This window comes from Verticillium dahliae, genomic scaffold (genome assembly GCF_000150675.1).
Source record: "Verticillium dahliae VdLs.17 supercont1.34 genomic scaffold, whole genome shotgun sequence".
Lineage (NCBI taxonomy): Eukaryota > Fungi > Ascomycota > Sordariomycetes > Glomerellales > Plectosphaerellaceae > Verticillium > Verticillium dahliae.
In genome coordinates, this window is record NW_009276964.1 from 85,961 (window position 1) to 98,249 (window position 12,289).

The 12,289-nt window shown below is 57.1% G+C and overlaps 4 protein-coding genes across 4 annotated transcripts; 2 read left to right on the forward strand and 2 right to left on the reverse strand.

Annotated features, from left to right (window-relative positions):
* Nucleotides 1–699: 699 nt before the first annotated feature.
* Nucleotides 700–3,160, forward strand: VDAG_10262 (uncharacterized protein; the record flags this gene model as incomplete). Its single annotated transcript, XM_009659879.1, has 3 exons — nt 700–977; nt 1,035–1,042; nt 1,899–3,160. The coding sequence occupies 3 exons, from the start codon at nt 700–702 to the stop codon at nt 3,158–3,160; spliced, it is 1,548 nt and encodes a 515-aa protein (XP_009658174.1).
* A 3,319-nt stretch (nt 3,161–6,479) lies between these two features.
* On the reverse strand, nt 6,480–7,246 carry VDAG_10263 (uncharacterized protein; the record flags this gene model as incomplete). Its single annotated transcript, XM_009659880.1, has 3 exons — nt 6,480–6,597; nt 6,732–7,094; nt 7,167–7,246. The coding sequence occupies 3 exons, from the start codon at nt 7,244–7,246 to the stop codon at nt 6,480–6,482; spliced, it is 561 nt and encodes a 186-aa protein (XP_009658175.1).
* A 1,721-nt stretch (nt 7,247–8,967) lies between these two features.
* VDAG_10264 (DNA mismatch repair protein hexB) lies at nt 8,968–11,256 on the forward strand (the record flags this gene model as incomplete). Its single annotated transcript, XM_009659881.1, has 3 exons — nt 8,968–8,991; nt 9,118–9,297; nt 9,346–11,256. 3 exons carry the CDS (start codon nt 8,968–8,970, stop codon nt 11,254–11,256), a joined length of 2,115 nt encoding a protein of 704 aa, XP_009658176.1.
* Nucleotides 11,257–11,721: 465 nt separating this feature from the next.
* VDAG_10265 (N(4)-(beta-N-acetylglucosaminyl)-L-asparaginase) lies at nt 11,722–12,213 on the reverse strand (the record flags this gene model as incomplete). The annotated part of the gene is made up of 2 exons (XM_009659882.1): nt 11,722–11,761; nt 11,834–12,213. 2 exons carry the CDS (start codon nt 12,211–12,213, stop codon nt 11,722–11,724), a joined length of 420 nt encoding a protein of 139 aa, XP_009658177.1.
* Nucleotides 12,214–12,289: the final 76 nt, after the last annotated feature.

Consider the following 12,289-nt stretch of genomic DNA (forward strand, 5'->3'; position numbering starts at 1 on the left):
GAACCCCACGACTCGCTTATCGCTTCGACTTGTCTGAAACCCGCTCTTCTTCGGCTTGTTCGTCCAGTCAGCCGGCGCTCGGGAATCTATTCCATCAGCCTCCTAAGACGACTTTGAGAGTATCAACGACTTCGCGACTTCGACGAAATCTGGCCGACAACCTTTGCACCAAGCACTCTGACCGCGAACACGAGCGCGTACTAGGACCTCGGTCGTCCTTTCTTTGCGCGGGATCGACTCATCGTGTCAGCGAAGGAGCCCCGTCACTGCGCTGTCTGCGAGGAGACCTGGGAGCTGTCAGCCCACCCATCTCGCTGGACGGCTTTAAGGTTATCCATGCAAGACGAAAAGAGATATCACGAACCGTTCTCACTTCCTCTCGGCCAACGCCGGGGCGTATCCGATCTGGCGCCTTTCGCTTTAGACCTGACTTGGGCCAAGCAACGAGCAGAGCCTGGCACTGCTGCTCGCTCTAGGGCATACCCCTCTCCGCCCATGTCAGGGTCTCCTTCTCTCCCGCCCAACGCAACTCACGAGGCTGGGGACCGGAGCCAACTGCATGGGAGCTATTTGAACGCCAGCTCACAAGATGCTTATCGGCCAAGTTCAACATTGGGACCTCACAGCGGCATCCAGGGCCCGTCGCCATTGATACCTCCACCCCAGGTCCGGTCCTACCAGTCTGAACCACCAGACAGAATGACGCTTTCTTCCTACCATCGATCAGAGGAGCCTGCCCCGACCTCGGCGCCATACCCATCAATGTCTGCACAGCATGTGCATCACATGCCGGCACCATATATGACAATGCCAGGACCGTTGCCACCACCACCCCAGCCGCCGTCCACGCAAACCTACGCTGGTCCGACGTCACAGGCGCCAGAGGACACTCAGCCATTCGCCTCGCCCAAGTCTCAACGCAAGACGAAGGGCCATGTTGCTTCAGCATGTGTACCGTGCAAGAAAGCTCATCTCCGGTATGTCGCCCCTTACATGCTCCTTGGGCATCCATGACGCTAACACACCATCTTCAGATGTGACGGTACGTACCGATAAGCGATTTTCTTAACTGTTATTATATTGATCCAGCACTTGGCCCCCCCTCCTTCTACCTCTGCATGAACGGAGCGGCATCCGACCTGCAGCGGCGCGGCGCTGTGACCTTGGTGCATGTGGCGCTGTGGCGGCCGAGTTGGTTGACATCATCTCAACAACCGGCTGGTCTCAGGTCTGACAGCCCTGGGTCTTGAGCGATGAGCACGCAACAGGTGCACTACAGAATCGAACGTGGCCGCTGCAGGAGGTACAGCAATTTGAAGACAATGCCTCTAGGCGGGCTTTTTAGGGATGACGACAGCAGAGGGGAGACACCTGCAGGATCCCAATAGTTCGATCGCGACGCTTTGATCACCTCGGCAACTTAGCCAGTCAGCAGGTTTCTTGAGGTAAAGATCGGCTAGCGAAATCCGGCTCCAGGACCGACCACGCGGCACTTCGGCCCGGCGGTCTGGGACGGCACGTCAGAGCACTTGCGCTTTGTCACCGTTGGGCTCTAACCCCATATTCGGGACCAGTCGCCAATCGTGAGCTAGCGTGGAAGGAGCCGAGTGCCGGGACTTCTCCGTTGGGACACGGAAAGGTCTCCGGCCTGCAGTCGGGAGGACCTCCAGCCTACGTCTCAGTCACGACTTTCGAGCCGCACAATCTTGCCTTTCCGAGTTCAAGTGAACAGCAATGATAATACGCATCAAGGCTTGAAACGGTTTGGTAGAGGCAGCTTTGCCAGCCACTTGGCTGATCAACACTTTTTTTGTTTTCATCTGGCAGATTGAACCATCGTCAACCGCAGCTTCCTGCCGATGTACCACTTGCTGACGTTTGCCTGTTTTTTTTCATAGCCCGACGACCGTGTTCGAGATGCCTCAGCAATGGCAAGGAGGACGCGTGCATCGACGTCCAGCACAAAAAACGTGGACGACCGCGCCTTCGAGACGACAGGGAAGGCCGCTACGCTCCCTCGACGTACCCGCATCCCCAAGATGCTGCGATTAGGAGGCCGTTGAGTCTGTACTCATCTGGCGGACCGGTTTCAGGGTACGATGATCCACTCTGGCGTGTCAACTCATACCGCATTCTAAAATCTCAACAAAGCGAGCCCATCGCGCCCAGATACCTTGAGCGAGCTTCGGCGAGCGAAGCCAACATGTACCCGCCGCCGTTGGCCATCCCGTCCTCGGCCGCTGAGCCAGTGGCTTTCCTCAACCTTGACATGGAGGTTGTGAAGGCGTCACCAACCTTCATGGATGCCATTGGCATCTCCAATATTCGGGGACGGGCTTTATTCGACCTCGTGACGCCTTCAGAACGGACCAAAGTGCAGGGCCACCAGCTCGTCCTTCAGGAGGAACGTAGTCGAAAAGACCCCATGTATCTGCCGCCGATTTTTGGAAAGCAGGAGGAAGAGCGCGTATTTGAGACTCTCCGCTTCGACGCCGAAGAGTTGGCGCGCATCCAGATGGATAGAAGAGACATGCTGGCGTTTGCTGCACCGGGCGGCCAGCTGAGATCGTTTCTTGTCCGTTTCGGCTCAGCCAAACGGGACTCGACCTATTTCATCGCCTTGATGCTGGTGCTCCCGCCAGGCGATCCATATGCCACGACTTCGCCTCATGCGAGGGAGGTGCATTACGGGTACCCAACCCATCAACCATACCATCACCCTCAGCACTCGAATACGTACAGCCAGCATTCACAGATGACTGCACCATTCGACCCGAACAGACCGAGATTTGGGGAGGGTTCCTCGGTTTCGCGTCCTTCCACGGGACACCCACCACCACAACTGATGCCAGGCCTGAGTCCTGGTCTGAGTCCAGGTTTCAGCCCTGGTATTGGTTCCGGCATGCCTTCGTATGCGGCGTCCCCAACCCGGCCTGACTATGCTGCTGGTCCCTCATCGAGTCAGATTCCTCGCAGCGAATTGCCTCCAAGCCACAGGCCACCACCGCAGCATTCGTCATATCAACTGCCACCAATCCGCTCTTCGCCACAGCAGGTTCCCCAGCAGTCTAAGCCACCGCCCAAGAGAGAGGACCGATCCGGCCGCGTTGACATTGGAGGCCTGATTGACAAGCCAGAGCAGCCTCGACGCCCTCAGTGATGCTCCTCTGAGCGAGCCGTCGAGATCTGTGATTTTTTCTTGCAGTTTCCGTGACCGACCGATGCACAACCCTTTGAACCCACGATGGCGGGCGTGCCTCGTGTACTTGTAACGAACCTTGCTTGACCTTCGAAGCCCATTTTTGCTGCGACCAAGTGTCGCCAAGAGATACCACTTGTACAAAAACTTTGTCTTGTTCACTTACCTTCCTACCCCTCTTTTAACTCTGCTGCCGGCCTCGGCAGCGCACCTTCTCGGGTACTGTGGCATCATTTTCGGCGTTCCCCTCTATTATTTTCATGTCCCATGTCGCTTTGGTTTCCTCGTTCTTCTCTGCCGGCTGATGGTTACATGGAGGTGGGAGGCATGCATCGAGGTCGATGTAGGTGTAGGATACCGCTTTGGTTGGAAATAGAACTTGGGTTGGTTTGGCTATTTCCTCATGTTGACCTGGAAATTGATAACGCGCTCAATGGAAGACTATATGGCATCAGGCGAACAGATGGCCTTTGACGCGAAAAGAGTGCATGACAGTGTTGTGTGATGCAACTAGACCGAAACGCGGTTCTGATGGCGGTTCCCGGTCAGGATTCGTCTCCTCGGACGCGAGGGGTAGGGACCCAAGATGCGGGTGGATGACGCTGACACGGAGACGGCGATGGCATGTCGAGGCGGCTCGGGGAGGGACGTGAAAGAGGAATGAACAAGGTGAAGAGAGACCCAGGATGGCCATATATAATGAGAGAAATAGGACCCTTGGTAAGAATGCCAGGCAGACAAGTAAACAGAAGTCAACGGAAGGGGGGAGGTCCATAATAAGGCCCTTTAAGCGCCCCGCCGCTCCGCCTCGCGCGCCCCCTTGGGCGGCACACAGACGGACTAGTGAGAGGAGGAAACGAGGTGCCTGAAGGCTATCTCTCTCTCTCTCCCTCTCTCGGCGAATGGCAACTGGGCGCATACGGTGAGGGTGGGCTATAACAGACAGCGACCTAAGGGATTTCGCCGCCGCCAGAGAAATGGAAGGGGGGGGAGAGGCGAGGGGGGAAGGGGGGACCAGGGAGGGTCGGAGCGCCAACGCTCACCGTCAGCGTCACCGCCGCGCCGGCGTGGTCGTTGTCTTTTCGTGCGCCGCGCTCATCTCGCGTGGATGCTGTCCGGAAGGGGGAGGGGGGGGAGGGTGTTATATATGTAGTATTGAATAGCACGGTCGAGCTATCGAGGACGGGTGTCCGGGGTCTGGCATGGCGGACGCGGGGCTGTCATTGGTCCAGGGGGCGTTTCCCCCGTTTCCCTGTGGCGAGATTTGTTTGCGAAACGGATGGCCCTAGAACAGAAGGGGCGCTGTCCGGGGGGGGGACATTATTGATGTGGGTTCTCTCTCGTTTCCTCTTTTCGTTTGGGAGCTGGGGGGGTTATATTTGACAGCTTGGTTCCAGGAGGCAAGGGCCCGATGGGGTTGGATGGATGGTATGATGCTGAGGAAGATTGGAGGGGGCCAACGACCGACGGCGATCGAGATGGGTAGACTGTCTGTGGACTGTCTGTTGGTGCTGAGGGTTGAAGATGTTTGTATGTGCGCCTGCAATGGGTGGACGACGAGGAGAGACGAGAGAGGAGATGACGAGAGAAGAGAAGACGAGAGAAGTGCGAGCCGGGCATGCAAGGAGTAATACGTGAGCGGGAGTCCGCCCTCCCCCACCATCTGAGCTGGGTCTTTCTGCTCCGTGTTGTAAGCCCACGCGAGCCGGACCTTTTGGCTCTTCTTGACATCCGACGGGTGGCATCATGTCTCACACATGCGCATGCGTGCGTACATGGTACAGTACATCCCCAGCCAACGTGCTTGCCAGCTTACCAGCTTGCCTGCCTGTCAGCCTGCGAGCGTCAGACTGCAGAACCGCGTGGTCTGCTGCCCCCGACAGCGGGGACGGGCTGTCGGTGACGGGGTTGGAGAAGGGGTCGGGCAGCAGAGACAAAAAGGAAGAGAGGGGAAGGGCAGGCAGAAGAAGCGAGGAAAAAGGGGGGTGTGATGGGAGTGGAAAGTCTGGGGGCGGCAGAAAAGGGTTAAGACAGGGGGGGTAGGAGGGTTGCTCGCGGGTGGTTTACATGGTAAATCTCCGAGAGTGGGCATACCCCTCCACAAGGGGGCAAAGGGGGGGGGGAGGCTTGGCTTTCCAATGGTTCTCGCGCTGCCGTTTGTGTCTCTGTTCGGAGAGAAGGTGGCCAATGGCTGATGGACGGGAGGAGGTTTTTTTTTTTATTCTTTTTTTTATTGCTTTATTCCGCCGCCCCCCAGTGGTCAGTGGGTTGTGTTGGTGGGCCGGGTCTTTTTTGCTTGTGTTTCTGTTTTGGGAGATGAGCGAGCGCTGACCAGGTGGCGGGGGTTGCAATGCTTGGCTGCCCATGCAGTTGGAGTCCCCCTTTCCCCCAGTTCAAGTTGGAGTCAGGTTATCGCTCGTGGCCCTGTTTTGTTCTGGCGGTGCAACAATGGCATTCTTATGACAAAGGTGCCCGTCGTTTAGGGTTGCCACTTTTCGTTTGTTCGGCTGTTGAGCTGGTCAAGGGTGGATGGCTGGCTGGCTGCTGGCTGGCTGGCTGGCTGGCGCATTGAAGAGCACGCCGTGAAACAATCAGTCAGCCCGTGATCTGCACGGATCGCAATTCTCCCCGTTCCAGCTGCTAGGCGCAGCTGTGCCGTTGACCTTGGGTGTCTGCATCGTGGGTGAGACACGTAAGGCTTCGCGCTTCACCGTCACCGCGCTGAGAGTGGTCCTTAGGTTGGGATTGATAGAATAATTCCTGTGCTACATATCTGGAGATACATGAAAAGGATAGAGTTCCGATTGACAGTCCAAAGAAACGAGGGTCAGAAAAGCAAAAATAAACCGCCAAAGGAAATGTGTGCACCGGTGTTGGTGGTACACAATCTTTGAGGACACCGCCTGGGTATCGATTCATGTCCAGGCTGTGCCAGATTCCCATCAAGTGCTCGGGAGGGGACGTTCCGCGATGGAATAGTGTACACGAGGACGAACTCGTTGCAGAAGTCCGGGGGTAAGAACAGACGAAGCCCGGCAGAGAAGCCAGTGAAGCCCAGCAGAGTCCGTCCGTAGGCGTGACTTGGCCGGGCCTTGTTTCTTCGTCTGGGGAGATGACAAGGTCGCATGTGTGGAGACCTTTCGGGGCCTGTTACTCTAGAAACATGCGCGTAAAACGGACAGGATGAAGAAAATACCATGTGAAAACGCCGTCGCCCTTGCCGAGGGTTACCAAGACTCTGTCGTGGCCAGTCGATCTTGGTATCGAACGTGGGTGCAGGTCAACGTGGTGCGACGAGATGAGTCGCTCCTCGTGTTCCCGCGTCATCTAGCAGACCATTGGTGCGAGCAGCAGGCCAAGGGCATGCCGATTTCCGCGGCGGAGTTGTCATCTCAGAGCTGGTTGGATAGCTACGAGTATAGCTAGTGCCTGTCACCGTAGCTCCTGTGACGACCCGAACGGTGAGGGGCACCATCAGCGTGGCGGCGGCGGCGGGCCTGGTCGCTGCTGTTGTTGTCATTGGTGCTGGTACCTGACGCCGATGGGTCCTCGAGTCTCATCGAGTCTGCTGTAGGTCTCTTGAGTCATGCTTCGAGCGCTTCGTATACCATCAACCCTGGCACGCTCCAGCTGCTCATCGAGGTCGCGCTCCATCTTGTCACGGCTACGCTTGCCATTGGAGTACTGATGGTTGTTGGGCGACCAAGTGAGGGTCAAGTCATGAAACCAAATGTTCGACTTCTCCACGGATGTCGAGTGACGAGAGCCGTTGGGGTCAGATCCCTCAGTCATGAGACGAAGACTCCCGCCGAGGTCGCGGCGGCGGTCGTCGTTGTAGCGGCCCACGCCCTGGTAGGTGAAGGAAGCTTGGGAGTCAGGGTTGGAGGGACGGCGCCTTGTATAAAGTCAGGTTGAGTTGAGGGGTTGTGGGGGTAGTGCCAGGGAGAAAAGAAGAGAGAGCGCTTACTCGGGACTTCCGTTCCGGGCCCGCGTCGAGGCAGCATCCGTGTTGCTGCTCCGCCCATTTTCGGATGGGTCCTGACACATTGCGGTCAAGCTGGCTGAGAGCACGAGGTTTTCTGCGATGTATTGATTCTGGAATGCTAGATCTGCAGGCGATGGAGAAAATATCATGGCGATAAATAACACATCCGCTCGTGCCATGGCGGCCAAGCTATATAGGTAGCTGATCAAGGGCAGAGCTGGTATGGGTATGAGTAGCGACACCTTGTGCACCGATCGCGACTGTACTCAGTGACCGATGAACAGGACGCATGCCAGTCGAAAATTTGGGCACCGCGGCTGAAAGCGCCCAGGCTTTGCCTGCGTGTCAGACCTCTGGGGGCGCAGGAGCCATATTAAGACGAGGCTTTGGGGTCCAATGGGCCTCAGCACTCGCGAGATGGCTTCCACAAGGCTGGGCAAACTCGACGAGGTGCCCCCCTCTGGCCTTGATGCAGTGAAAACGGGATGCAGTGAAACCGGTGTTTGGCGCGGGATGCCTCCGCCACACGTGTCTGACGGGCTGGTGTCTTTTGGTCGCTTAGGATCCAAATCGGTGGTTGCGCCAACGTCATATCATGCATGTTAGTGTCGCATTCGGACATGGCCGTAACAAACACCAGCATATTGTCCAGAAGGGCTTCCCAGTAGATGATCCTGCCAGTAGATGATCCTGCCATGATCGAGCCTGATCACGCACATACGTGGAGGGTAGTTGTAGAAAAGCAGGTACATGCACACACGAGGGGGGCCGGCGCGGCCCCCACGGCGTGGTCGTGATACAGAAGTGGGTGGCAGGTGTCATAAGCATAAGGCTGACAACCGCCAGCTTGGGGCCGGTTTCCAGAAGTGTTTTTCAGCCTGAAACGTGGGATCGTTCGCGAACGTCAGCAGCCTCTATCTGCAATGTACCATGTACCATGCCGCGATGTCATTACCCAACTGCTTTTACAAGGCTGGCTTGCATGGACGAACAGGACAACGTAGCTGTTGATAATAGGGGCCGCCCAGGCGACGTGGCCTCCCTTCGCCTATGCAAGTACGTGGCAGGTCGGAGGTGAAATGAGCGTGGCAGACTCGGCTTGCTCTCGAAACGATGTTGACATCCTTGGGGCGGTCGAAGTGCTCGTCATGATATATGGCGAGGCCTTCAAGCCACTACACGATTGAAGGAGATTGGTAGCCTTGGTACGATGCAGCCCACACGGGTTTCAAGGCTGAATTCCACGGCCAAAGTGGATTTGCGACAGGATGAGGGTTTTGTGAAGCAAAGAGGGTGAAGCAAATAGGGTGAAGCAAATAGGCGATGCCGACACGGAATTGTTCCAGCTGGGAGCGATTGTCCAATGAGTTTGCCCCCTCTGGCCATGTCGCGGTGAACACATGGGACGAGCCTGTCCACGTGACGACGCGCGATGGCTCCTCCCCCAGTTCGCGCCCCGCATTTGGCAACTGGCGACTCGCACTGTATCTCAACACCTTCTGCTCTGTGTCGCCATCTAGATCGAGGGCCATCATCATCGCGCACGGATTTGTGAAATCTGACACAGCACGAACTGAATGCATCTCCGTCTCCTCCAGACCTTACTGAAAGCTGCATCGCCAACCCACGGCCAATCAATAGCCCGCCCCAATTCGCCCTAGACACCACCCCCCCTTATTGAACCGGGCGGACTCTGCGTCGGGGTGGTGTCGTGAAGTCCGCACTCGCTTGCCTCGCTCCAGCTAGATCACTCGCCCACCATCCGAGTCATCGAAGCCCCAACATGGCTGAACCAATGGATGTTGATGTTGGCAGTGGCGCCAAAAGGAAGGCCCAGGACGAACCTGACGAGACGCGGGCCCCTCGGCGGATCAGAGCAAGTCTGCGATGAACGCCCCAGTCGACGTGTCATCTCTAACGTGCACAACCACAGGCTCTCTCACCCAAGGTGGTCAACAAGATTGCTGCTGGCGAGATCATCGTCGCCCCTGTCCACGCCCTCAAGGAGCTCATCGAGAACGCCGTAGACGCAGGGTCCACGTCACTCGAGGTGCTTGTCAAGGAAGGGGGTCTCAAGTTGTTGCAGATCACAGACAATGGCAGCGGCATCCAGGTACATTCTCACCGCATCCTCCATGTCCGCCTCACTAACGGAACCTAGAAAGATGATCTGCCCATTCTCTGCGAGCGCCACACCACATCCAAGATTACGTCCTTCGAGGACCTCACGTCCATCGCGACCTACGGCTTTCGGGGCGAAGCCCTCGCCAGCATCAGCCACATTGCCCACTTGTCTGTCACCACCAAGACGAAAGATTCAGCCGTCGCCTGGCGCGCTCATTTCCTCGATGGCAACCTCGTGCCGGCGAAACCGGGCCAGTCGGCTGAGCCTAAGAAGGTAGCCGGCCGCGACGGGACGCAGATCAGTGTGGAGGACCTCTTTTTCAACATACCGACACGACGGCGTGCCTTCCGCTCACCGTCTGAGGAGTACAACAAGATCATCGACATGGTCGGCCGCTACGCCATACACTGCCAGGGCGTCGCCTTTTCTTGCAAGAAGCAGGGCGAGTCGGGCACGAGCGTCTCCGTGCAGGCAAGCGCCTCGACGACTGATCGCGTGCGTCAGATCTATGGTTCCAGTGTGGGAAACGAGCTGATTGAATTCGCAACGTCCGACGATCGCTGGGCTTTCAAGGCCGACGGCCTGGTGACGAATGCCAACTATCACATCAAAAAGACGACGTTCCTGCTCTTCATCAACCATCGCTGTGTGGAGTCGACGACCATCAGAAAGGCCATTGAGCAGGTATATGCCACTTTCCTTCCCAAGAATGGTCGCCCCTTCATCTACCTGAGCCTGGAGATTGACCCGGCTCGTGTCGACGTCAACGTTCACCCCACGAAACGCGAGGTGCACTTTTTGAACGAAGACGAAATCATTCAGGTAGTGTGTGAGCAGATTCGTACCAAGCTAGCGGACGTAGACACCAGCCGAACCTTCATGACCCAGACCTTGCTGCCGGGCGCACAGTGGACCGATGCGGCGTCAAAATCAGCAGTCCAAGACGGTGATGGCGGTCCTCCATTGGCGGCGACATCGGGATCCAGTCGGCCGCGTAGGAATTCTAAGAATCTCGTGCGAACCGACACATCCCTCCGCAAGATTACAAGCATGTTCACTGCAGTACCGGCAACTGACCAGGACGAAAACAACACGGCAGCGGGAGACGACGATGTCCTCGCTGCGCCCGAGAACATCCAGTACGCGACAGTGGACAAGGAGTCTACGGTTTGCCGTCTCAGCAGCATCAAGGAGCTTCGAGCTGCCGTCCGAGACGACATGCATCACGACTTGACCGAGGTGTTTGCCGGTCACACGTTTGTCGGAATTGTTGATGAACAGCGGAGGCTGGCGGCCGTTCAAGGCGGGGTCAAGCTGTATCTGATCGATTACGGCTTCGCATGCTTTGAGTACTGCTACCAGATTGGCCTGACCGACTTTGGCAACTTTGGCTCCATACGCTTCAGTCCGCCGCTAGACCTCAAGGAGCTGCTGCGGATCGCCGCACGTCAGGAGAAGGCAGAGGTCCAATCACCCGAAGAAGATTTCGAGGTGGAACATGTCGTCAGACGCGTGGCAGAGCAATTGATTGAGCGCCGAGAGATGCTGCTCGAGTACTTCTCGCTCGAGATCACACCGACGGGCGAGCTCAGGACGATGCCGCTGCTCATCAAGGGATACACGCCGCCGCTGGTGAAGCTGCCGCGGTTCCTGCTCCGGCTGGGCCCGTATGTCGATTGGACGAGCGAGACGGCGTGTTTCGAGACGTTTCTCAAGGAGCTCGCGTCATTCTACGTGCCGGAGAAGCTGCCCCCGCGCAAAGGGCGTGCAGACAGCAGCGAGAATGCAGAGGTGACCACGAGGCGCAAGAACATTCGGTGGGCGGTTGAGCATATTTTCTTTCCCGCATTTAAAGCACGCTTGGTGGCAACGAAGCCACTGATGAAAGGCGGCGTGCTGGAGGTCGCGGATCTAAAGGGACTGTATCGCGTGTTTGAGCGGTGTTGATCTGGAGTGTAGGGTGATGTTGTCTGGGGAACTTGCTGGGCCGTGTGTTGCTCGAATGATGGGGACAGCCGGTCGAATAGCCTGCGAATGAAGCTGTCATTTCAAGCGTTTGATATGCTGTGCCTCAACATTATTTGAGCTTTCAAATCATCTACATCATTTACGAGGCCGAAGAGCTTGCCGCACGACGCAGCCAGGATTCTCACTATTCACCGAATCGCGAGTGACCGTACGTACATGATCGGCACAAAGCACTTGGTCACTCCAAGGCTTGTGCAAAACATGAATGTCTGGTGGAACGTGTTGTTCTGCTGGATTTGGACAGAACAGCTTCACGAGTCCTCAGACAGTGCCCTTCACCCTGATCGCTAGTACACGCAGAAATGGCTGCAACCCCACGATGATGGGCAGATACTCCTGTCAAAGGGTCAAACGTCTGCGAAGTTCAAATTTCCAATTCACGTCTCACAGCGGATCTGAACCAAGTTGATTCATGAGCGTTCTTCTCATTCATAACACATGAGCAACATCACAGTCCCAACACCATCAAGGCTGCGACATGAGCCGACCAACACACAGATTCGGCACCTCAACAACAACGGTAGCGTTCATGCTGCCCCCACGATAAGCATATGTAAACGTGCCGCCCCAGCCCGATGCTGCGGCGCCATGGTTCCCGTCCTTGTCAACGACGACAATGCCGCTGGCCACAGCCGGGTACTTGCGCACCATCCTGCGCACAGCATCCTCGGCCGCCTCTGTTGGCGCCATGCCGTTGCGCATGCTCTCGACAGCCTGGTAGCACGGCAAAAACCGCATCATAATGTCGCCGTCGCCCGTGGCGCCGCAGGCCCCGACGTCATTGTCCACGTACGACCCCGACCCGACAATGGGCCCGTCGCCCACGCGACCGGGGACCTTGAACGAGGCACCATTGGTCGACGTCCCCGCGGCCATGACGCCGTCGGCCGAAATGGCCGTCAGCGAAATGGTGTCGTGGCCGCTCTGGCGCGCCCCGGCGCAATGAGCGCGC